The sequence below is a fragment of the Vipera berus genome (assembly GCF_964194415.1).
Source record: "Vipera berus genome assembly, chromosome: 2".
Classification (NCBI taxonomy): Eukaryota; Metazoa; Chordata; class Lepidosauria; order Squamata; family Viperidae; genus Vipera; species Vipera berus.
The window spans coordinates 168,037,877-168,064,635 of NC_138203.1; the positions used below are offsets into that span (position 1 = coordinate 168,037,877).

The 26,759-nt window shown below is 41.2% G+C and overlaps 1 protein-coding gene across 2 annotated transcripts; it reads right to left on the bottom strand.

Moving 5' to 3' along the window:
- Positions 1–4,959: 4,959 nt before the first annotated feature.
- CD300LF (CD300 molecule like family member f) lies at positions 4,960–26,227 on the bottom strand. 2 transcript variants are annotated; one of them, XM_081321245.1, is made up of 7 exons: positions 25,982–26,227; positions 20,400–20,732; positions 16,753–16,834; positions 12,228–12,328; positions 9,896–9,930; positions 8,373–8,462; positions 4,960–5,802 (listed from the first exon to the last, which is right to left on the bottom strand). In XM_081321245.1, exons 1-7 carry the CDS (start codon positions 26,049–26,051, stop codon positions 5,719–5,721), a joined length of 795 nt encoding a protein of 264 aa, XP_081177371.1. In that variant the 5' UTR covers positions 26,052–26,227; the 3' UTR covers positions 4,960–5,718. The 2 variants fall into 2 exon arrangements, with proteins under 2 accessions (XP_081177371.1, XP_081177370.1); XM_081321244.1 differs by having other exon boundaries at positions 12,228–12,331.
- Between the last annotated feature and the right edge of the window lie 532 nt (positions 26,228–26,759).

Here is a 26,759-nt window from a genome sequence, read left to right on the forward strand (position 1 = left end):
ACTAACGGCAAAAACATAATGATTACAAATGGTTTGGTTTTTGTGGGCCACTGATGGCTAGATGGCCTCCTTCAATTCAAATAATATGTATTGGAGCAAAGGGAGACCTATCTGGCAATTCAAAGGCCTTGGTCTGGAAACCTGACTGGCAAAAAAAAAGCCAGAATTAGATTTTAAAAATGAGTTCTTAGAGAACCATTAAAGGTTATACTTTTAATAATCAGTGACCTATCAGGATCTAAAATAGAAAATGTTTATGAGATAGAACTAGAATGTGTTTATGTATCTATTAGGCTTATTTTAGACATAATTTGTGCACTGACATAACGGAAATTTGGTTTATAGATTCCATGTTTGATGTTAAAAGATGTTTGATTATTCTATTTAAGAATTAAGAATTAGCTAAAATTTAAAACAGAATCTGGTTGTGTATAGTTGTAGATTGATAAACATAGGCTGTGGTCCTGTCAGTAATTTGTGATGTATTAGGATGTGAAACAGACAATGTTTATTAGGTAGAACATAGCTACTCAGCCACTGTGCACATGTTAGATGCTATAGTTTTTGCTGTAATGAAATAAGGGAAATTTGGGTTGTGAGTATTATTTGGGATGTTAAAGGCTTAATTTGAATAATATAATTAAAATTAAAATTAGATAAATTTTAATAACAGGACATAGATATATCTCAATGAAATTGAATTGACAATTTTTTCAACTGACCATGCTATTTCTGGAAATTTATCAGTTTAAACTGGTTGTATGAAATGTTAAGGGAAATTGAGAAGGATGTTTTGATAATGTAACCTGAATTATGTACTGAAAACTCTGTTACTGAATCTCTGATTACCTAGTCATCATGATGCTTTCTAAATATGTAGGTTTTAACTGAAAAACCAATAAAACTTGGTGTTTTTTTTTAAAAAAAAGGGTCGTTCTTTCCCACGCGGGCTTTGGCTGCCTTAGAAGGCACGAGGGGCCTTGCTCCTTATCGGAGACGTGCAGAGGGAGGCCAGAAATCCACCCTCAGATGGCGGCGTCGGGGTGGGGGCAGAGCCTGGGGCTGGGTGGGTGGCACCCAACGGCCTCCTCGGGGATGCGCCCATTGGAAAAGGACAGCAACTGCAGCAGCCACACAGAAGACAGGCGTGGTGCTGAGGCAATGGACAGAGCGTGGTCTGGGAGGATGTGGCGTCTCTGCAGGCTCACTTTGGAGGGAACTCACGGCTCCTTCCCTGGGCGCTTCACGTCTAGCTCTACGGCAGGCCTGCAAAGGGCGATGGGAGAGGAGCGGGCGCAGGGCCAATCAGGAGCCCTGCTAGGGGCAATGCCGCATGAAGAGAGAGAGAGAGAGTGCAAATGCCTCTCTGTGTCTCTGTCTCTCACTCTTTCTCTCTCTCTTTCTGCAAATGGTGGAGGACTGGGAGCCGTAGTTGAAGGCTGAAACGCCTTCAGCTGTAACTCCTTGCACGTGTTTGTGTGTGTGTGTGAGCAGGGATCGATGCTGCTTTCCAGGTGATAAGTGCTTCTTTGGGGCTCAGCAGACATGCCGGGATCAGTGCTGCTTTCCAGGTGATTGGTGCTTATTCAGGGCTCAGCAGCTCCAGCTGGAGCCTGGCACTGATCCTGGTGCTTCCGCTGAGTCCTGACTGCCCTGAAGAAGTGCTGAACAGCTGGAAAGCAGCGCTGATCCCAGCACTTGAGCCCTGGCAGCCTCGAAGAAGCACCGATCAGCTGCAAAGCGGTGCTGATCTTGGCGCTTGAGCCCTGGCAGCCCCGAAGAAGTGCCGATCAGCTGCAAAGCAGCACTGATCCTGGCACTTGAGCCCTGATGGGGGGGGGGGGAGGAAGGCAACTCCATGTACCACCAGCCCGGTGCTCATGTACCACCAGTTGAAAAGCCCTGGTTTAGGAAATACAGCATTAAAATCCTTCTTCCTGCCATATTAATCTGGTTCTTTTAAGAGAATTGTGCTACAAAGAACAGTATAATACTAAGTGTACCTGTAAAATATAATTGTAACAGTATAATAACTGTTAAGTTATAACAGGGGTGTCAAACTCAATTTCATTGAGGGCTGCATCAGCATTGCAGTTGCCCTCAGGGGGCCGGGTGCGTATGGCCTGGGTGGGCGTGGCCTACTGGGTGGGCGTGGCTAGAGTGCATATGGCCTACTGGATAGGCATGGCCAGCTCTACATCGTTTGCATCAAGGGTGCCTATGGGGGCCTGGGCAGGAGTGGGACAGATCTGAGGGTCTCTGGCAGAAGGAGGGTCTCTGGGCCAGGGCCAAGGCAGTGGGGGCCGTTCCCTCACTGTTTCCAGGATGGCTTCATGGGCCGCATGAAACCACTTCGCGGGCCGGATCTGGCCCCCGGGCCGTGTGTTTGACATGTCTGAGTTATAACAAACAATAATGGCTGGCTGGGGAATCCTGGGAGTCCACACACTTTAAAGTTGCTGAGGTTGACAAAGTCTGCTCTAAGTCCCTAAATCAGGGGTGTCAAACTCAATTTCATTGAGGGCCGCATCAGCATTGCAGTTGCCCATGGCGGGCTGGGTGGGTGTGGCCAGGGTGGGCGTGGCTTACTGGGTGGGTGTGGCCAGCTCTACATCATTCGCATCAAGGGTGCCAATGGGGGCCTGGGCAGGAGTGGGACAGATCTGAGGGTCTCTGGCAGAAGAAGATGGGACTGGGGCAAGTGCCAAGGCATGGTCCACTGGAGGAGCCTCACTGTTCCTCTCAGGCCTTGGGGGGGGGGGGTTGGACGGTGACTTGGAGGTCAAATGCCCAGCCCATCCGTCAAGAACCCATGACACTAAGCCCAGCCCCACTTCCCCATGGTGGCGCCCAGCTGCACTCACCTCCTCCTCAAGGCTGCTGTTGCTGTGCTTGCTCTCCTTAGCCAGGTTGCTCATGATGGGTACGAGAGAAAAGTCAAGAGGGAGGCCCACTCCCTCTCCATGTGAGGAGACCTGGCTTTGTATCCAAAGTTTCCTTAGCAATAGGATGGGAAACCCCACAGGATAGGCCAGGAGGAGGGGGCAAGGGGATGGTGAAAGGGCAGCAGGGCAGGACTAAGGCAGGACTTCCCTCAGACCCTTCTTCTCCTTCCTTCCTTCCTTCCTTCCAAGAACAGAGTGGTAGGAAAATATTTGAGATGAGGGAGGGAGAAAAACAGGCAAGAAACGCAGCTGGGGAAGTGTCATCCTTCATGAGGAATGAAGAAATGCACCATCGCCTGGAAGTGGCCAGCACTTGACCCTCGCCTACTTCACATATCCAGCTTGGTGGGCTCTGGGGGAGGGGATTTCATGAGCAGTGTGAGAGTCGATGTTACCTGCACAATGCTGCCCAGCCCCCAGCCTGCCCGGTTTTGGCAGGCAGTGGGGCACTTTCCTGACAGTGCCAAGAGGCTGAGCTGAGTGGCACGAATCTGAAGAGAAGCGCAACGCTGCCCAGCCCCTAGCCTGCCCAAAGTAGGCAGGGTCATATGCTGGCCACTTCCAGGCAATGGTGCATTTCTTCATTCCTCACAAAGGGTGATACCTCCCCAGCGTGCGCCCAGGGGGCAGTGCCGATGCGGCATGGGCCGGTCCCTCACTGTTTCCAGATGGCCTTGTGGAGCTAAGACTGAATGCATTTCAGCATAGATGACCACCACGAAATTGTACATTGGCTTCTGGCTGGCCTGGGCCAAGGCAGCGGGGGCCGTTCCCTCACTGTTTATAGGATAGCTTCGTGGGCCACATGAAACCACTTCACGGGCCGAATCTGGCCCCTGGGCCTTGTGTTTGACATGTCTGCCCTAAATGCTACAGGCCTTCTGGAAAAGGTCAGATTCTATCTCTTCTTCAGAAAGCTGTAGGATCTCACACTTTCACATGCCCAGCCTGTCAACGCTGTGACAAAGGATGTCCCACGCTCTGACAACTAAGATTCAGCAGTCATTTTACCTTTGGTTTTAATGTGCCTTTTCTGTTCTTTTAGAGTTCAGATGTAAAAGGGGGGATGGGGTAAATGCTTGAGGGTTTAGCTAGCTATGACAATGCAGAAGTGTGGGAACTCAAGGACATTGTCTGATAAGCTTTTGGCAGGCTGAGAAGCCAGAGAAAAAAGCCCACATTTTGTGCTAATTGGGGAATGTGATTTATGACACCTTTTGTGGGGTGGGAACTGCAACTTGTTACTTTGTATCTGGGGGGAGGAAATCTCAGTCTTGGGTTCAACTATGTAAGTGCCGATACTTTGTTTCCTGAATAAAATGTTCTTTGAGGAAGAAATTCTTGCCTTGAAGTTCTTTTAATTGGTGGTTTCATCTATTGGAACCATGACATTAACCCAAGACTGAGATTCCCGCCCCCCCATGACACAGGCTTCTCATCCTGGTTCCTAAGGATTTGGGATTATTTCTTCTCATGGGCAGTTCATTCCCTCTCCTCTTTATGATTACCCAGCCATTCTTGCCTTCTTGCCTGTTCCCAAGAACCAGTCCTTTGCTGTTTGGGAAAGGGCTGGCAATTTCCTTTGGGCATTGCTTCCACACACACCCCCACTCCGCCCCACCAGTGAGAGAATGGAGAGAAGGGCCCTTGAAGCTTCCTAGGCCAAAAGACCCACTAACTTCCTATTAACCACTTTTACACTTTACACTTTTGGTACAGATATTGTAGCACATACCCTCTTGGTTGTTTGGAAGGAACTCAACAATCCCAAGTCAGCTGAAATGAGAATAAGAACCAAATACGGGTGGCCTCACAGCAGAACCAGTGGATGAAACCTATTGCTTTTATTTCCTTCTGCTACACCTGATGGAAAAAAAAACTAAGCAAGGATGTTTACCTGCCAAGTTACTCAGATACTAATGTTTACCTGCAGAATTGCTTAGGTATTCTTCTGGTCTCAACATCCAGCTCAAGAATCCAAATAAAACTCCAGGTTCATTCCATCTCTGAAAATCTTACTGTTTATTGAATACACTGCATGGTAATGTCTAAGCAGAACTAACTCTGAGGTTCCAACACCAATTCATAGACTTAAACAATAATTTTCCCAGCCAAACTCCCAATGTTTTAGGTAGTCCATATAAGCAAGTTCACTTTGTTATGGGAACTGTGCTTCAAATCCACACCTGTTCTGTTATCCTTGAAAAGGTTTCAGGCTCTCACAGAATTCAGCAGAATTATAGAAGTTTCATTTCTCAATCTAACCCACTTAAAAGTAACACCTCCCCCGCTTAATCTAAAGGCAAGTTGAAACGCAGAGGCACATAGCTGCCAAACTTTCATCCTTGACAGCTGGATTTACTGTAAATAATCCATATGCTTGAATGAATCCTGGGGCTATTGGCAAGATTGTCCTAAGGGAGGAGCAAATCCAGGGGATTCTGAAAGTGTTGAACTATAAAGCGTATCACACAAACCAATGGATGGCTTGGCTGGGGAATGATGGATGCTGTAGTCTAGGAGGACAGTTTTTAGATACTTTGGCTTAACACAGAAGTCATTGAAGATGGCTCTGGAGTGCCATTCCACTTAGTTAAAATGATGGGATTTATTGTATTGCATCTTTGCAGTAATGTATGTGATGCCAAAGGGTTGAGGTCTTCTACTTGAGGAGCTGGAACAGAAGGAAGGCCTCTGATGGAGAAGATTCTAAATCCTTCTTCTTCAGTTCATGTAAGGAGAAATTCTCAGGAGTGGCTTGATTGTCTTCTTTTCATATATTACCATAGATAGGTTGATCATTTAAGGTAGAAAATCTGAAGGAAGCATAATTAACTTTTTCTGTGTTTTGAGGAATCTAGGAAGTTAACATATAGCACATGTTACTAGTTACTAGAGTGATCAAAAATATTTGAAAAGGAGGGGGGAAATATGCATATTTGTGGTTTGCCAACAGGCTTTTTCCTTAACTATGGCTGACCAAATTAGGACCAAGGGGCTAGGGTTTACATATCACTTAAATCATACTTGGTAGATTCATACAACTCATAATGTCATCAATTATGCAACTATACTTCAGATTAATAGGTTGCATAAATCCAGTCATACACATATTCTGTAAGTTTTTAACTTTTAATGGTTTCACTTTGATAGACAGAGAGGGCAGTTCTTCCAGAATCGGGAGTCTTTTTCCAATTGCAAATTCAGAAGTCATGACTCTAAGCCCCCAACTCCATTACCCTACCATTATATTTGTACATATTCAAGGAAGTTACTTCAGATGAAATCCTAGCAACAGTGGGAACTTTTTCTCAGAGAATGCCTCCATGCAAGGCCTTTTCACAGTTTTAATCTCTAGGTCATTTGCAATGTTCAAATCCATTTATTTTTGTCTCAAGAACAGTGAACTTCAAACCACAGTAAAATCTATTATTGAAATGTTGTGGTCTACGGAGCTTTTGAACTATCTATTTCCCCAATGGCAAGGTAGCTATCTCACAATATCTCCTGGCTTCAGGTCTTTCAAGTAAATTTGGAATTTTGAAAAGATGTTATGGGCAGTCTCCAAAATAGCTGCCATAATTGGTGTTGATATTGCCAGTCAGAAAGGCCCATCTACCAGGAAATCTTCAGCATAACTATACCATATTATTCTGAGTAGGTGAGCTCAAGTCCAAATAAAGCACTAAGTGAGGAATTTGAAGGAAAAATGGTATCCAGGGGCTCTATGCTGGAGATTCAGATGATGAACAGGAAAGCAGGGAATGGTCATAACTGCCCAGCTCTGTTAAAACTACATTCAATTTACATAATTTGCATATCTGAATTGTCAGAACTTATTAGTAGTCAGGGGTCATGATGGCTCACTGATTAAAGATGCTGAGCATGTCAGCAAGTTTGAAACCAGTGTGCCATGCAATGAGGTGAGCTCCTGTTCTTGCCCTAGCTCCTGTCCACCTAGCTGTCTATGGAGAGTCTCAGTCATCCAGGTCATGGTTGTCCCACAGGGGCTTTTTTCACAGGGCAACTGGACTGTCTTGTTTTTCTTTGTGGACGTTTCGCTTCTCAACCAAGAAGCTTCTTCAGCTCTAAATGGATAGTGGGGAATGGAAGGATTTATACTCCTTGCAGACAGCTGGTCATTTGCATTCTTTTACCAAGTCGTTGAGGCCACTCCTCAGGGTCATCTGAGTAGTGTAAATGTGTGTGGAACCCTCTTGAAACTACTGAAAGGACTGGGTTGTAGACTGGAGATAGATGATGTCGTATCCCTCCCTCTCTGTTGAGAGCGGGCTCCCAGATAGATGATACAACATATCTATCTCCAGTCTACAATACAATCCTTTCAGCAATTCCAAGAAGGCTACACACACATTTGCACTACTCAGGTGAACCTGAGGATACAGATAAACCTCCAAGTGGCTTCAATGACTCTCTAAAAGAATGCAAATGACCAGCTGTCTGCAAGGAATATAAATCATTCCATTCCCCACTATCCAGTCAGAGCTGAAGAAGCTTCTTGGATGAGGAGTGAAACGTCTTCAAAGAAAAACAAGAAAGTCCAGTTGCCTCTTGAAAAAGCACCTTGGGGATGTCCACCTAGCAGTTCGAAAGCATGCAAATGTGAGTAGATAAATAGGTACCACTTTGGTGGGAAGGTATCAGCATTCCAAGTGTTTTTGGAATATAGTCATGCTGGCCACATGACCACTGAAAGTGTCTTCAGACAATGATGGGTCCCTCAACCAAGAAATGGAGATGAGCACTGCCCCTTAGAGTCGGACATTACTGGACAAGGGAAACCTTTACCTATTAGTATCACCCTAGAAAATATAGGCATGCCAGCCAATTGTGGTGCAGAGATTTTCTTTTAAGAAGCTTTCCACCGGGGAGCTTTTTGGAACCTCCACAGAAGGAAAGGCATGGGGAACATCTTTCAATTGAGCTTCCTATTAATGTAACACTGGGAAATTCCAAAAGTAGGACAATACCGTTGGACACAACTTTAAGGAGATCAGGATTATGGAATTAATTGCCCATAATATTTTATCTACTTTTGCGATTGGTCAAAGGAAGGTTGTCCTTTTGATTTTCCATATGTCTTTCAAACAGTGTAAACTTTTTAAAGACCTGGAACAATTAAAACTGATTTTGCATTCCATATATAGGTGTGACTTTTGAGAGGCCCATTGTCAGACTATGAGTTGGAATTAGTTGCAAGTGGTTGTTGGAAAGTTTCCCAGGCTTCTTTCCCTGGACGAATTCACCAATACCTTTGGTTTTGTTTATTTGAAAAAAATAATAAATCAAAGCTAATTTCTTACTGATGTACCAAATAAATATATTGATCTTTACAATAAACACAATTGCAAATGTAACAGATAAGAAGAATTAAAAGTATTAACAAAGCTGAATAATGAAAAGCACCTGAGACTTAGAAGCAAAAGCCTGAGTTGGCATCACAGTTGTATATGTCACTTCTGTGCCATCTGCGGCTTGATCAGATGAAGGAGAAACCTAAATTAAAGGAAAACATGGTGCTATTTAATTTGGTTTGCCTGGTATTTCTCTTACCTTCACAGTACACCAGTTGGAACATCATTATGCTGACATTACCTTCTCTGGCTATATAACAGAATAATATCACAATCATATCATAATAAATGCTGTTCCATTTGTCCTGCATTTATATTAATTGTGTTTGTTCTGTAATGTATTCTCTTTTGGTGAGACAGGCTACCAACCTGTAGCACATCTTGAATACAATTGCCTTTGTTCCATAGAATTAAATGGCATTACTTCCATAGGTATTGAGATTATGTAAACTATTGATTTTGGTGATAGCCTTTAAGAAAGGAGATACAAGTGGCCAATCAGAAGCATCCTCCAAAGGAATTCAAATGCCAGTGGTAGGGATGTCTGTTTCTTTGATAAGCCTGAATTCTTAATCATAGAAAAGCTTCTAAGATCAACTGCACCAAATTTTGATTCACTGTAGGAAATCAATGGCTGAATGGGTAGAAGTATTGAGTTTGGTAGATGAAATAGCATCTCATTTCCACATAGGATATGGGGAAATAAGAATTCAGGATACCCATGAAGAAATGAAAAAGAACCAATACATAATACACAGGCCACTATGAAAGGAAGGCGTTTTCTTTAGGATGCTGTTAAGTTGTATGATTCTTAAATAATGTACGTCTTTTTATTTTGAACTGACAGCCTTGAGAATTGTTTCTCTCTTCAATGATTTCTTTTAAGTCTGATAGTCAAACAGTTTTACCCATTTACTGATCTTCAATTAGAAATTGAGACCCAAGGCTGTAAATAGTTCTTTATGACTCAGAAGTGAATCCAGGATTCAGGATTCATGAACTTGTCTTTTCTTGTTTTGTAACTGTGCCCTGACACTCAGGTTTGTGATTCTGAAAATCTGTTTAGGAAAGGCCTTGTCATCTTGGAATATGACCCAAAGGCCTAGTGACCTCCTTCATTAGAAGAATTTAAGTTCCTAGACATCTACCTCTTCCATCATCTTGGGAGTAAATTGAATTATTCTTCAATTTACTTTTTATTTATTCTTCACAAGCCTTCCAGATGTATTTAGCCCAAAATGCCCACACTTACCTGCCAATATCGCCATGCCACTGAGAATTCTGGGAGCTTGAGTTCCAGAAAATCGAAATGCATTCATTTGGGAAATGCTGGGTTAGATGATACCTCAGTCCTTTCCAACCCTATTATTTGATGAAATAGTTCAGACATGGTTTCTGGCATCATTGATCCAGCTGTATACACTGGATAAGATGGACTGTCTTACATCAATGTTCTGAATTGGGCCATGACTTTAAAAAGTGATTCTCCATAAATATGTTCCAGGTCAACTCCTATCCTCTTATTAAAGTCAATGCGCCTAGATGTATGCCGACAAATTTTGGGAAATTGCTTACCATAGATGGAAGGAGATCCTTAGAGCATTTGGTACCTGAAAAAAAAACAATAAAATAGCATTAGGGCATTGCTGTACCATTGCAGCAGCTTTGGAAAAAAAATGTTAGTTGTATGGTTATCATTTGCTTCGTTTGCCCAAGTGAATTTTTATGATCTAACCAACTTTTTAAAAAATTAGGTTTTTCTCTCGGGAAATTTTATCAGATTATGGAGTTAGGCAGCTGTTACTCAGATTCCTGGTTTTTCTGTAACTAGAAGTAGGGATCAGAAAAACAACTCCTTTTTCATTCATTCAAATTCATACAGTGATGCAAAGGATTTTAAAGGTAAATATTGTTGAGAAACCAGAGCTCCTTTATTGGGACTTATAGACAAGGAACTAGAAAAGGTTCATAGCAGATTGATTTTGTATATGGTAATGGCAGCAAAATTGTTGTATGCTCAGTGATGAAAGAACAGTGAAATTTCCCACAGTGGCGGAAAGGATAGTGAAAATGTCAGAATTTGCTGAGATGGTAAAGCTGACCGAGAAACAAGAACAAAAACTTTTCTAAAAGTCTGGAAACCTTCAATATATCAATATATCCTTATATTGATACAAGAAGGAGACCAATTTAAGATAAAAACATATGAGCAGCTGAAAGATAAGGTTGATGATTGGTTTCAATATTACCAAATGAATGAAGTGTATAAAATGGATAAAAAAAGAGGTTTTCAAATAGAGAAATCCAAATTGGAAACGTTACTGTTAGATACAAAATTTAAGAACCTTTCCAAGATGTATAATTTATTGCTGGAGTGGCACACGGAAGATGAACAAGTGAAATCAGTGATGATCGATTGGGCTAATGATGTGGGGCATAACATTATGATTGAGGACTGGGAGAGGATGTGGAAAAAGGGTATTAAGTTTACAGCATGCAATGTTTTGAAAGAAAATATGATGATGATGATGTATAGGTGGTATTTAACACCGGTTAAGCTTGCAAAAATTTATCATACATATGATAACAAATGCTGGAAATGTAAAGCTGTAGAAGGAACCTTTTACCACATGTGGTGGACTTGCCCCATAGTAAAAGACTTCTGGGAAAAGATTTGTAATGAATTAAAGAAAGTTTTGAAAAATACATTTATTAAGAAACCAGAAGCCTTCTTATTGGGTATAGTCGGAAAAGAAATTCCCAAAAAAGATGTTACTTTCTTTCTGTATGCCACAACAGCGGCGAGAATTTTGATAGCCAAGAATTGGAAGACACAAGAAATACCAACGGTGGTAGACTGGCAGATGAAAATGATGGATTATATGGAACTCGCTGAGCTGACAGGGAGAGTCCGTGACCAAGGAGAAGAGTCGGTGGAAGAAGACTGGAAAAAATTCAAGGACTATTTGAAGAAATATCGTTATATCAACTAGTTTGAAATGGACTTGGAAGTGTTTATAAGTTGTAGTTTTAGAGTTTAATGTTTAATATTAAGGACAATATGAAATGATGATTGTTAAATGATAAGAAATTAAATATAGATAGATATTAAATACGATTTAAAATTATGAAATAGAAATTGCTAATGATGATTAACGAAGAAACGTAGATAGGGGGGACTCGAGGAAGTCACCCGAAAATGATTAGAAAGATTAGGAATAACGGAAGCTAAGTATTTTTGTTGTATTTTTGTTGATTGTATTGTTTATGTTATGTCTTGTTGTGTTTTTTTATATGTATATATATATATATATATATATATTGTTTAAATATATGTTTATATAAAAGCAATAAAAATTTATATATATATATATATATATATATATATATATATATATATATATATATATATATATATATATATATATATATATATATATATATATATATATATATATATATATATATATATATATATATATATATATATATATATATATATATATATATATATATATATATATATATAAAATAAAAGTCTGGAAACCTTATATGGACTTTTTGCTGAAAACAAACAAAAATGATATGATAATTTATGGATTCAAAGATGTGGATTAAATGAGGGATTTGTCTAACATCTAAGAAGAAGGGATGATAAGATTATAATTATCTATTGAAGAAAAGATAATTATAGCCATTGTATTTAATAGCTTATGTATCTTCTTTTTTCTTGCACTTTTTTCTTTCTTTCCTTTTTTTTAAAGATAAGTCTTTATGCATAATTCTTAATAATGTATTTTTTTTTAAAAAAAAAATATGTCTCCCTCCCCAGACACCAAAAAATGATTCACTCCTGACTGTAGGAATGAACCAGTCAAAATTCAAAAGTTTTGGGCAAATGCCTCACCTTTTTTCTTCTGTAGCTTCCACATCAACAGAGTAATTCCACCTAAAATTAGCATCAGTACCCCAAGAACCGCTGGTAGCAGGATTATGAGATCAGGGTCACTGCTGGGACAGATATTAGGAAATTTGTGAGACTGCTGGTCTATATTCCCTTTGGGTTGTTTGCCATATAGCTCTGGGCATTATTCAAGGGAATAAACTAGATTCATTCAAACTGGATGGCTCTGGACACTTCTACCTCTGAGTAATCCTCCATGGAAGGATTAAACTGAGACTTTCTAGAGATGAAGTCTCTAGAGAAATGTTCATTTTGTCCCTACTTCCATTGTTATAGCAAGAGTTAATCTCTTGGTGCGAAAAATCCATATAGGCTTTATTTCCAATCCTTTTAACAACCAGTTTTTCTTCCCCTGCAGATGGCCTCCATATAGAGGGCCAATCTAAAATATGGGTGGTGGTGGGGAATGTATTCACCAATGTTGAAATACAGTAGTTTCATTATGAAAAAGTCCATATCTACTACTTGGTGCTACATCATCATTTTTTGCACAGGCTGGATCTAGTCACAGACCACAAATCTTAAACATGTTGGAAACCACAAACAGAACCATTTTCTGAGGGCAGACATAAATTGTTGTTGTTGTTGTTGTTAGCTGCGAAGTCGTGTCCGACCCATCGCGACCCTATGGACAATATTCCTCCAGGCCTTCCTGTCCTCTACCATCTTCTGGAGTCCATTTAAGCTCACCATTTAAGCTCAGACATAAATATCTGCTTTTATTAACCTCCCCCCTGCCAATTGCAAAACTAAAATCTGTTTTCCTGCCACAGTTTAAAAATACCCCGTTCCTCTTACGCTGCTTTGAGTTCTTCGTTTTGGTTCCACTAACCCTGGAAACTCACAGGGGCAGAAATTTATTTATTTATTTTATTTATTATTGGGACTTATATGCCGCCCTATCTCCCGAAGGACTCAGGGCGGCTAACAACAATAACATACAATAAATACAGAAGTTAAATTAAAATTAAAGGCCTCTGTACAATAAATTAAAATTAAAATTAAAATAAATTAAAAATTAGAGTTAAAAAATTAAAAACATAATTAAAATCCCTGTCAGTCCAAGTCAGCCAGGTGGAAAAGGAGTATTTTGAGGCCACGGCGAAAGGACTGGAGATCTTGGGCCATCCAAAGCTCATGGGGGAGCTGGTTCCACAGGGCTGGCGCTCCCACAGAGAAGGCCCTCCCCCTGGGGGTTGCCAGCCGACATTGTCTAGCTGACGGTACCCTGAGGAGGCCTTCTCTGTGTGAGCTTACTGGGCGATGGGAATTCATTCCCAGCAGCAGATGGTCCTGCAAGTATCCCGGGCCTAAGCCATGTAGGGCTTTAAAGGTAAGTACCAGCACCTTAAATCTCACCCGGAGGGCAACCGGTAACCAATGCAGCTCATGCAGGAGGGGTGTAATATGGGAGTATCGGGGTGCTCCCATCACTACCCGTGCAGCCGCACTCTGCACCAGCTGAAGCCTCCGGGTGGTCTTTAAGGGCAGCCTCATGTAGAGAGCATTGCAGTAATCTATACGGGAGGTAATGAGTGCGTGGGTGACTGTGCGTAGGGCATCTCGGTCCAGAAAGGGGCACAACTGGCGTACCAGGCAAATCTGGGCAAATGCCCCCCTAGCCACGACTCCAATATGATCTTCAAAACTGAGTCGTAAAATAGCTGGGTCCAATGCAGGTTTCTTAAGGAGGGGCCTTACCACCGCCTCTTTCAAGGCGGCAGGGAGGTACCCTTCACTTAGTGAGGCATTGATAACTGCTAAGATCCAGCCTCGTGTAACCTCCCGAGAGGCATAGACCAGCCAGGAGGGACACGGGTCCAACAAACACGTGGCGGCACTTAATTTCCCCATGATCCTGTCCACTTCATCCGGAGTCACAGGATCAAACTCTTCCCAAATGTTCTCGGCCAAACTCATCGTTTTCCTCTTGTCAGATACTGCCCAGTCAGAGTCCAGACCAGCCCGAATCTGAGCAATTTTGTCCACCAGATATTTACTAAATTCCTCGGCCCATCCTCGTAAGGGGTCCTCTCCCGTCCCTTGATTTAAAAGGGAGCGGACCACACTAAACAGAGCGGTCGGGCGGTTACCTGCGGACGCAATGAGGGTGGTGAAGTAAGTGCGCTTTGCCACCTCCATTGCCACAAGATAAGATCTAGAAAAGGATCTTAACTGTGTTTGGTCAGACTTGGACCGACTGGTTCTCCAAATGCTCTCTAGGCCCCTTCTCCGGCGTTTCATCTCCCGCAGGTCCTTGGAGAACCAAGGAGCGAGTCGGAACCTGTGCTGGGTCAGAGGCCGCAAAGGCACAACGCGGTCGAGAGCCTCCGAGGCAGCCTGTTGCCAGACATTAACTAAGGACTCGACCAGGCTGTGGGAGAGGGAGGTAGGAATCAATCCAAGCACCATCTGGAACTTATCTGGGTCCATCAGGCGCCTGGGGTGGAACCATCTGGTCGGTTCCGCCTCCTGACAGCGGGGGGTGACGTGACGGAGGCCCAACCGCAGGAGATAATGGTCTGTCCATGAAAGGGGTTGAGATGTTGGAGTAACCCCCCCAGACCATTAAGCCACTGCCCAGAGATAAAAATAAGATCAGGTGTGTTTTCCCCCTCGTGCGTTGGGCCCTGAATAATTTGGGTCAGGTCCATGGCCATCATGGAAGCCATGAACTCTCGGGCCACCTCCAATGTACCGCCCAGGGAAGGCAGATTAAAATCTCCCAGAACCATAAGTCTGGGAAATTCAACTGCCAATCCCGAGAGGGCGTCAAGTAGCCTGGGCAGAGCCGTTGCTACGCAGCTTGGAGAGAGGTATGCAAGTAGCAGGCCCAACTGACCACCAGGACCCCACCTTAAGAGGAGGGACTCACATTCGTAATGAGCAATAGCTTGATCTCTAAAAGCTTTTCCACCTTTGCTAAAATCATGCAGTAGCTAAAAGCTTTTTACTTTAGTGTAAGAAGTTGCCAGGATGAAACCCCAGAGAATTTTTTTAATTACTATTTTTCCCCCCATTTAATAGCTAGCTACCTTTCTCTAGCTAACAGTGAAAGATTGCACCATTCCCTCAATCTCCAGAGAAAAGAGAGACTGGTGGAACCTTTCACATCCTTTCTTCTTTTAGAAAAAACCCCTCAGCTAGCTGTGAAAAACTAGTTAGCCAGCTGAAGGAATGGAATTAGCGTGTGTATGTTTATATTATATGTTCTTGCTGGGTTTGAAATCACCAGCATCTTACTAGCCAAAAACCTTAACCCCAGAGCTATTTTAGCAGCTTTGGGGGGGAAAAGTAGACTTTTAGAAATGCTTAAGAGTGGAAATTTATTGGTTTATTATTTATATCCCAACTTTATTATTTCTATAAATCTCAAGGAGGTGAACATACCCAACACATTTTCTTCCTCCTATTTTTCCCACAACAACAAACATGTGAGGTGGACTGGTCTGAGAGAAAAAGTGACTGCTCCCAGTCACCCAGCTGGCTTTCATGGCTAAGGTGTGACTTGAACTCATGGTCTCTTGTTTGCTTATTTGGTGTCTTAGACCAAATTGACTCTAAAACGGCCAACTAAGAATGCATCTTCAATTTTGAAGAGAGTTATTATACTTGCATTTATGTGTATTAACTTTGTGCATATATTTTTTTGCATATAAAGTAACATTGTGTATTTAATTTAACTGTACTTTGTTTAGATACATTTTTTACAGATAGAGGTGACCACTTGTAGCTCAGGGTTGAAATGGGGGGATCCTTGATGCTCTCCAAGTTTGGTTGTTTTCTTGCAGATGTTTCATTACCCAAACTTCATCAGTTTGGGTAATGAAACATCTGCAAGAAAACAACCAACCTCAGAGACCACCAAGGATCCTACTTTTTCTACAGGTCTGTATGCTACATACATAGCAAAGTATACATGATCAGCATGATCTGCCCACCAGAAGCAGAGTGACTGGCCACTGCTTTCTTGGAACAGAAAGTGGGGAGGGTACAAGAGAAGGGGAATTATCCAATGGCAGATGAGAGCCACCTGCTGTCTGGGCTAAATATTTTGCCAGCTGTTGGGAAAGTGTATCAGTCCACATGCATTTTTAAAAGCAAGCTTAAAGTTCATTTGCCATCTGCATAGGATAGGGGCATCTGAAATGGTAAGTAAGTAAATATGCCCTTAGATTAGGCTTTCCTAATTTCCGTCCTGTTTTTGAGGAAATATAGACAGAGTCCAGGGAAAAGGCAAAGTACCAATTAATTGTACATTGTTGTAGTATATCCATCTTTCCCTTGTTTTATTGTATAGTTTTCACTGTTCATTTGTATTTATTTTGGTGTTTGTAGTTTTAGGGAAGGTGTGTACTTTAAGATTACACTCTAAGGAGTTGTGATGATAAAAAATTTAAGATCCCCTGCCTTTTATCCTTAAGTTCTGACAACTCCTGTCACTTATTCTATGCAGATCTAAACTTACCTCTTTGGACTTGGACTTGTAGTTTCAGTAGGGAAGGTTGAGATGGTAGGAAGATATCCAGTTGTTGTAATAGGTGGCAGTTCTAAAAAAGAAATTAAAATAAGTACCAACCCATAATTTTCTAACCTATGCTTGCATGGTCTTGAAATTATACCAACAATGTATACAGATGATGATGGACCTGTCACCGTTGGAAAAACTTCCAAGCTTCAGCAGTAAAAAGTAACTTTTCCCTGGGAGGTTATTCTCCATTCAAATGGACTACAAGTATTAAGTGAACACAGAAGACAAATGTAAAGATTGATGATGTGTCAAAACTGTGATATATCAGGAGGAACTACTGAGGCATGAGGGAGGTGGAAGGGAACAATCTGACAACGAAATGTTCAACAGACTTGACCCCTTCTGCTTGGCTCCTGGAAATACAGATATGGAATGATGGAACTTATGATATTTGTTTGCAATAATTCCCCCCTCCCCCCCTGATCTAAGTAGTTTGTGTACTTTGGCAGAGGGTAGTCATTCTTCCAACTTTGGAAATAACTCCATGAAGGAGGTTAAATAAATCTGCAAATATAAAGAGCAAATATAAATATCAGCATGCTAAGAGGTCAGTAGTTTGTGTTTTCATGAAAAGGCATATTTTTATAGTGTTATACCAAGTATATTGGCAGAGAGGGAACTGAACCAATTTCCTTCCCTTATTAAAATGCTTTGCTTCATCCTCCAATTTTTAACCACACTTTGGCTCTTAAACGTTTAGGACTCCCTTCTACTTTCAAAAATTATGGAGGACAGCAAAAGAGGGGTTTTTTGTATGGGTTATGTTTATCAATATTTACAGAAATAAAAAGTAAAATTAATGCATTTGCTGCCATTACCGCTTCTCAGAAAAGTTTGATGGGATTTTAATATTGTATTATTTTTCAAGATTGGCTGGCAAAATATTTTGATTTTGCACAGCCCTGAGAGGGTCTTGGGGAAATCCCCAAGGGTGCTGGGACCAGACTTTGAGAAAAACCAGCTTACATAAACTCAGGATGACAGCTATAAATTCCTGAGCTGCCTCTGCTACTGTGCCCAGGGAAGGAAGATTAACGTCCCTCAGCACCATAAGCCCAGGGAATCCTATTGCCAGTTCAGCCACAGCACCAAAGCAGCTTGGGCAGGAAGCCATTATGTGGCAGGAAGACTTGATGGAATGGCAGCCAACCCATCTGATTCTTAGTACCAAACCATGAATAGGTCTCACATTTGATTATGTGCAAGGTAGCATCCCTAAGCAGGTATCAGAGCCAGGGCTTGATCCAATAGAAAGCAACAGCCTCAAATGATTAGTGCATCAGTATCAACAGCACAGAGGTTGAGCCGTCTGTTGAACTGAAGACAATATGTAAAGCTGCATGCATTGGATAAGATCACCCCTGCACCCATCAGTTTTGGTGTGGAAGATGTGGTACATGTCTACCCAGAGGTTCTACCTGTGCAAGCCACATATTTTTTTTTCAAATCTTTCAATACGTCTAGTAGGTTACTACTGCATTAATAAACAAATAAGCAAACAAATAGAACAGTGAAAGAATATAGCCCCAGAATCTCAATTACGTATTCTAAAAAGAAAGCAGATTTCTGCTGTCTTTCCTAGTGTAGCTCTCTGCAATGAAGAAGATATATTTAACTAAAGGAAAGGTGTAGTTTAGATGCTGTGAATCGAAAAAATTGTGTAGTAAAGAAACCTAAGCATGTGGCGTTCGCTTTTTCAGACGATGCAAACTTTACAATTCAGTACATCCACTACCCAGTAAATCCAAGAGATCGAAACAGAACTGGCATTCAAATGTAGGGCTGAGGCTGGGAACATGCCACCCCTGAAGGACTCCAGTTTACTACTGATGCTTTACATTGGCAACAATCAACTCTCTCCCTCTGTTCTTGCAGCCAGCAAGTTCCATGATGGAAATCAACATTCACATCAGTCAGATTTCAGAGTGACAAGAGCTTTTTTTTCTTCAGGAATGCTGCTGGACACAAGAGAGTTGGTCTATATTACTCTTAATCCACCACTTGGCACTGCATGCCATTGGAAAAAGTGACTAATATTTATTTTATTTTATTTTATTTTATTTTATTTTATTTTATTTTATTTTATTTTATTTTATTATTTTATTTTATTTTATTTTATTTTATTTTATTTTATTAGATTTATATACCGCCCTTTCCCAAAGGACTCAGAGTGGTTTACAGGGTATTTATAAACCAAACCAATACAAAATACAAAAGTTAAAAAACAATTAAAAAAGATTAAATTATCCCTAAAAATAAAAACCCCAGTTAAAAATTCTCAGCCTGAGCCAGAGAGCTCAAAGAGCCAGGTCTTCAGGTCCCGGCAGAATGAACGAAGGTCAGGGGCAGTCCTGAGCTCTATGGGCAGCTGGTTCCAGAGGGCAGGCGCACCCACAGAGAAGGCCCTCCCCCTGGGTGTTATCCGCCGGCAATCTTTTACCGGCGGCACCCTGAGAAGACCCTCCCTGTGTGAGCGCACTGGACGAAGGGAACTTGATGCTGGCAGCAGGTGTTCCCTCAAATATCCCAGACCCAAGCCATTAAGGGCTTTATAGGTCATCACCAGCACCTTGAATCTCACCCGGAGGGCAACCGGAAGCCAATGCAGCTCGCGGAGTAGAGGTGTTACATGGGAGTATCGGGAAACCCCCATCACATATCAAGTGTGTGTTCAAATATTTCTCCTTTCTCAACCAAGGATAATTCTGCATGGCAGATTTAAACTGCTCATCTCCCATGCTGAAACCAACTGGAAGTTTCATTTTAAGAAAGCATTACTGGATTTCAAGCTTTGGTAAAAAGGACGGGCAGCTTGTTCTGTCTGGATGGCAGTGATCACAGCCCCCAATGGGCAGAGTCTCCTGCTTCTTTATCCACAACCTATCTGTGCTGGGAACAAAGCCCTGTTGCCTTCTTTTCCACAAGTGGATCTTTAAGGATATGTTCTTTCCATTGGCGCTCCTTTCATATGAACCTCCACCCATGAACTGCCTGTTATAATGACATCTTGACATCTGGTGCATAAGCAAAAAGCTTCAGGACACCTGAGGAGGATGTTGCTTCATCAGAAAATGAACGTTTCTAGTGGGGCTAGAAGGGGAAAGAAAGAAAGAGAGAGAGAGAGAGAGAGAGAGAGAGAGAGAGAGAGAGAGAGAGAGAGAGAGAGAAAGAAAGAAAGAAAGAAAGAAAGAAAGAAAGAAAGAAAGAAAGAAAGAAAGAAAGAAAGAAAAAGAAAGAGAGAGAGAGGAAGGAAGGAAGGAAGGAAGGAAGGAAGGAAGGAAGGAAGGAAGGAAGGAAGGAAGGTCCAACATTTCATTTGCTCTGTGAAATTCACTGGGGGGGGGGAGGAGAAAAAAGGTCATGGGAAAAGAAATCCCTAAAACTAATGCAGCACTCTTGTATCTGAAAGATATAGTGAGTTATAGTGAGTTAGTTAATGCAAGGCTTCCACAGTATCTCTCAGCATCTGGACTGGGCTGCCTTTCTTGAGATGAATATTCAATTTATTTCCCTCCCCCCCCCAACTTTCCCATAATCTCTTATAGGCTTTCATCTTCCTACAGTGCTTGATAAAATAGACTCACCTCTGGTTACTGTAATATTTACTTTCCAATTGAAATCAGGCAAGCTTCTTTCTATGGCACACCAATAAATGTCCGCATCTTCCTCTGAGATGTTCTCTATTCTCACTGTGAATTCAAATTGCGTTTGATTGTCCTGGATGACAATTCTGCCAACCCTCTTTTCTTTCTCGGTCCCGTCCGTCATAACAACGCATTTGCAGGACCACCAGTCAGAGCCTTGGCACCAGTACTTCTTGTAGTTGTAATAACTTTTTTCATATTGACACTTTACAAACAGTGTCTTGCCAAGGGAAGCCTCCAGCACTGAAGGGCCTCCAACGATAGTTGTCAAACCTGAAAAAGAGGAGCATCCAATCTCAGGCAGCCATTCAAGCCATTACCTTCTTTGCAGGGTGAAAAAAGTGGTTTTGCCATAAAAGGAACGAACAACAAAAAAGAAGAGAAGTGTTCTAAAGATTTCCATCCCACAGAAACATTAGTTTCACTTTGTGGAGTCTTGACTTCCTCTGATGAAGAGATGACATGCAGATCCATTCTCTGTTAATAAAACAACTGATTGATAAATATATTTGAAAACTAAAAATCAAAAGGTGTTTGTTTGGTACATGGAGATCATGTGAATTAGCAAAATAAATTTAAAAATTTAGTATTCTCTCTCTCTCTGTGTATACAATCAAAATGAAACTAACATCAGCCTGAGTTCCTCCTCAGCTCCTTAGCATAACCGTAAGAAAGAGATACAGTATTTTCATTCTAGTTTATAATTCACCATAGTCTGAAATCAAATTCACTATCATTTTCACTATAATTTGATAAATTAAGCCAGATTCATGAACTATACTTTGATCTTGACCTTCGCTTGTTTCGAGGAAACCATAATTAAAATTAGCCATGGATTTTTGGATGTCAAATCAAGCTGGGTTTAATTAAAAAAATAGATGTTCAGAACTTTTCCTTGTGGTTTTATCGAAGAAGGTAGGAGGGCATCTAAGCATATTCAACCCAAGGCTAAACGTCTCGCAGAACATAGGACTTAATGTGAAATTAGCAATACAATTGCAGATTGTATTTTTGCAAAAGACACACACACCCCCTATCAGTCAGAGAGAAGCAGACTAATCCCTGGAGCTCTTTTCTATTATTTCTTTGAAATCTGACGGTCATGCTGAACTGCCAAAGTGGATGGCATTCCGCTAAAATCAGTGGCAAAGCAGTTTTGACAGCTATTTCATGGGCTATTTTTAATATAAACATGCAGGACTGCTTCATTTAGGTTTGGGAAAATTGGGAGTCTTCAGCTTGAGGTTTTGATGGGTTGAGTCAAACCCATTGAGACTTGGAGGCTGAAAAAAGAAGGAAACAAAACCAGTTTGTAGAATTTAGTATAGGATATAATAGTATATAAAAGGATATTTAGCATAGGATATAGCCATCTTTGAAGTTTAATTCAGGCTAGTGTATCAGGGAACAGATAAATTGCCATTCTTTTTTTTTTACAGAGGGAAATTGCCATTGCGAGAGATAATTTGCATGTTATCCCAGTGGGCTTTTGGGACAGTGAGTACAATCTGAGAGTAGTTTTAGCATTCTTCCCACCAGGCCAGGAGACAACACAAGAATCAATAAAGGAGAATATTTGTAGCTCAGGGTTGGAATGAGGGGTCCTTGGTGCTTTCTGAACCTGGTTGTTTTCTTGCAGACGTTTCATCAACCAAACTAGGCAACATCATCAGAGCTAGTTCTAAAACTGTTACTGATGATTAGCACTAACGATGTTACCTACTTTGGATATTGAAACATCTGCAAGAAAACAACCAAGCTCAGAGAGCACCAGAGACTCCTCACAGCAAAGGATACCAGCATCATCCTGCCTGCTGTATACAGTTGGGATTTTCTCATCTTGGTGACCAGGCCAGTGACTGATCCTATCCTGATCATTTCCCATTAAAGGAGGTGGGGAGAGGACTTTTAAGGTACAGGGATTGGTGGATTTCTCTGTCAGTGGGACAAAACTTCCTTCAGTCACTTTCCTAAGTAAGCTGGGCCTAGCAACACAAAGGGACATTTTTCCATGTTTGATGAAAAACCTAAGAATTTTGGATACAAATACATTAATTTGGAAGATTTTAAAGGATAAAGTATTACTGAAACCAGAGACTTTTCTTTTGGAACTAATGGACAGCAACCAGAAAAAAGTCATGGAACTTTGCTTTTATATATGATAACTGCAGTGAGACTATTATATGCTCAAAAGCGGAAAGATGTGACATTACTCACAATGGAGGAATGGCTGGTGAATTAATGGAGGAATGGCTCTAATTAACTTCTTTGACTAGTGAATATATACATATGCATATATACATATTTGAGATATGTTTCAAATGACTTTCAAACCAAAAGCCCAGCTATATCTATATCTATAAATGTATCCGTTTCCGTATCTGTATTCGTATCTATCTATATTTATATCTATATATATACAGATATATAGATATATCTATAGATATATATAGTATAGAAATACACACACACACACACACATATATATATGCATATACATCTATATGATTGAAACCTCTTATAAACTTTTTCCATGAAAGAAAAACGTGCATTCATGATTTGTGTTTTTAATTATTAGAAAAAACTGGAGAACAGAAAATATGATCTCTTTTCCTTGATAATCTTAGTCTTGGTTAATACTGTAATTGTGCTTATATTTGGTTCAGAAGTAATTTCTTCTTTCTATTTATTGTTCTCTGTCCTCTTCGATATTTCTTTTCTCTTTCTTTTTCTCCCTTTTTTTAGTTTGGGTTAGTCTTTATGTTCTTTGTAAATTTTAATAAAAATAAAATAATAAAAATATATGTGCTAAAGTAAGCTGGGCCTGGGAGAGGAACTGTATTTTGACTCTGGGTCTAGGACAACTCGCTGCCGCTGCGTCGCCACAACCAGCTTGCCACCATTGGCTCACCACCAACGGCTCTGTGCCACCCAGTCTCCACCACTGCTTTTCTGCCACTGGCTTGTCCTGGCTGGCTCGTCACCAACAGGTCGCCCCAAAAAGAAAACCTCTCACCTGCAGAATTTGGCTTGGTGACATAATGGTACAGCTATCTCACCTGTAATGAATTGTCCCATGGGGTAAGTTGCCTGGGGTGAGTCATCTTGCAGCGAGTTGCTCAGGGTAAGTTGCCTGGGGCGAGCCAGCCAGGACGAGCTGGCTGGGATGAGCTGGCAGCAGCAGGCCAGCAGGGACAACCCAGTGGTGGAAAGCCAGGGTGACCCAGTGGTGACCAATTGTCCCATTCCATTTAACTTTAGAGGGACAGGATTATCCATCTCTCCGAACCATTAAACATAATCACTTCTATCTGTTTTAATCAGAAGTTTCTGAATGTCATTTCCCAAGCAAAATTGCTTCTCCCTACACACTATTCCCCCTTCATGGATTACTGCCTTGTCGTGGCGAAGGGGCTTGTGTAATTCAATGAAGCTATGAGCTATGCCATGCAGGGCCACCCAAGACGGACAGATCATAGCAGAGAGTTCTGACAAAATGTGATCCACTGGAGAAGGAAATGGCAACCCACTCCAGAATCTTTGCCATGAAAACCCTATGGACAGTACCAAAAGGCAAAACGATACGACGCTGGAAGATGACCCCCTCTGGTCGGAAGGCATCCAAATGGACTCCAGAAGATGGTAGAGGACAGGAAGGCCTGGAGGAACTTTGTCCATAGGGTCATGATGGGTCGGACATGACTTTGCAGCTAACAACAACACTATTCACCTTCTTATAAGATGTAACAGACACTGTTGCTTAAAACGATGCCTTAAAATCCCAGATCAATCATAAAGAAACAACATCAGCTATTCAAATTCTTCATTTCAATCACCCAGATGTTTCAGTTTCTTATGCTTTTTTCCCTAAAATAACTGAGCTACAACTGCTTGTGATCTGATATAATCAAAACTATATTACTTCTTGGAAAGAGCTGCCAATAAGAAATAAAACAAAATGTTTCTCCTGAAATGAAGTGTTTCTAACATCTGTCTGTTGTATCTCCACACTTAATAACTGTTTACTGACATTGCTGCTGGTACATTACGGAAGGAAAAAAAATTCCCATTGTTCTACAGAAATGAAATATTTTCGGGTGGAATTTTACACCACTCAGTACTGTTACAAAAAGTATAATAAATAAATGCAAGCTATGGAACCAATGCAAAAAAAAATAGTTAACTCAAATCTTCAATTAACTCAATAATAGTAACTGTGAGAGGGTCTTAGAGTCCTAGTGGACAATCACGTGAATATGAGTCAGCAGAGTGATGTACTGTAGTTACCCAAAAGCCAAAGCAGACCTAGGCTGCATTAACAGAGGAAGAGAATCAAGTTCACATGAAGTATTCATACCACTTTATAATGCCTTCTACACTTGGAACATTGTATCTCGTTTTGGTCACCACAATGTAAAAAAGATGTTGAGACTCTAGAAAGAATGCAGCAACAAAAAACAAACCAAAGAAACAAATTAAGAGACTGAAGACTAAAACATATGAAGAACAGTTGTAGGAATTGGGTATGTCTAGTTTCTTGAAGAGAAGGATGAGGGGGGACATGATAGCAGTGTTCCAATATCTAAGGAGCTGCCACAAAGAAGAGGGAGTCAACCTATTCTCCAAAGCACCTGAAGGACAAGAAGCAATGGATGGAAACTAATCAAGGAGAGAACCAACCTGGAAAAAAGATAAATTTCCTGACAGTTAGAACAATTAATCAGTGGAAGGACTTGCCTTCAGAAGTTGTGGGTGCTCCAACACTGGAGGCTTTTAAGAAGAGATTGGCCAGCCATTAACTGCAATGATATAGAGTCTCCTGCTTGAACAGGGGGCTGGACTAAAAGACCTCCAAGGTCCCTTCCAACTCTGTTATTTTGTTATTCTTTAAACTAGAGAACACTCACTTGTCACAGCTTGCTGCAGTTACTTATTTTTATTTATTTATTTATTTATTTTTATTACATTTATATCCCGCCCTTCTCCGAAGACTCAGGGCGGCTTTACAAACTTAGCAGTAGCCTTCATTCTATGTATATGCCTGCGTATTAGGGCTTTCACACACACCCCAAGCGGCATTATTACAAAGTCAGCTTATTGCCCCCAACAATCTGGGTCCTCCTTTTACCTACCTCGGAAGGATGGAAGGCTGAGTCAACCTTGAGCCTGGTGGGATGCGAACCTGCACTAATTGCAGGCAGCTGGTGTTACTTAAGGAGGCATCAGCCCACTGCTCCACCAGTTACCACTATTAACTCATAAGACCCCTCCCATTTATGGCTTTGATGCCTCAGAATTCCAGGAATTTGCTGGGAGACATGGATCCAACTATCTCTTGCTGCTATGATCCCTTAGTGCAGGGGTAGGCAACCTTGGCTGTTTTATGACTCGTGGACTTCAACTCCCAGAATTCCTGAGCCAGCATAGCTGGCTCAGGAATTCTAGGATTTGAAGTCCACGAGTCATAAAAGAGCCAAGGTTGCCTACCCCTGCCTTAGTGTAAACTAATATAAATCTCTCACCTTTTAAGAAGAGATCGAAAAGGAGGAACAGTCCCACAGTCAGGTACTGCTGTAGCATGCACACTCGCATTCTCCTTTAACTTTTCTACCTTTTGGTTTGACTGTCATCAAAGATCTTCTCAGAAAAGCAACTTTCCCCTGTCACTTGCATAGCACACTCTTGAATGCAAATTGTATCACCATTACTTCTGCTTTTCCCACCCAGTTACGAGGATTCTACTCGCTCATGATGAAGAAAGAGGAAGCAGAAGTGCACCACCAATACCTTACAACTCCAGTTTTTCAAGCATCTTGTCATATTATGAAAGGAAGGAAATGTAACTGTAAGAATTAAGATCCTCAAACTTTCTCAGCACAAGCAGGAATTAGGAAACAGCCATTTCCTCTGAACTGGGAAAAAGAGAAAGGCCATACACCAAGAGCCTTCTTTACATGAAAAATAAAATAGAATAGTTTTTGAAAGTGGAAATTGTTTGATTCTGTAAGCATTTTCTACCATTTCTGAAAGATTGTGACAGCACTTGGCTGCATATACTGTATTTAGAAGAACAGGTCTTATTATAAGCAAAAAAGGGGGGATCTAAAATATGAAGAGTCTGCAGTAACCAACTGCATTAACTTGCAATCCTTAAAATAAGTACAGAAGACTTAAGGGCTTCAGCTTCTGTGTAGATAGGGCAGAGGGAAATTCTATAGGTATGCTGAAAATAAACACATTTTATTGGCAAAAAGGGGCAGAATGACTAACGTGCTTGGTGATGAACAACAGATTTTCTGG

Bases quoted from the DNA above. Each gene is read 5' to 3' on its own strand.
- CD300LF (XM_081321244.1), bottom strand. From the start codon at position 26,051: ATGCGAGTGTGCATGCTACAGCAGTACCTGACTGTGGGACTGTTCCTC. The intron at 8,463-9,895 runs GTAAGCAATTTC...CCTTTAATTTAG, and splicing joins AGGATCTCCTTCCATCTATG to GTTTCTCCTTCATCTGATCA. The intron at 5,803-8,372 runs GTGCTTTTCATT...TTAACTTCCTAG, and splicing joins CTTTTGCTTCTAAGTCTCAG to ATTCCTCAAAACACAGAAAA.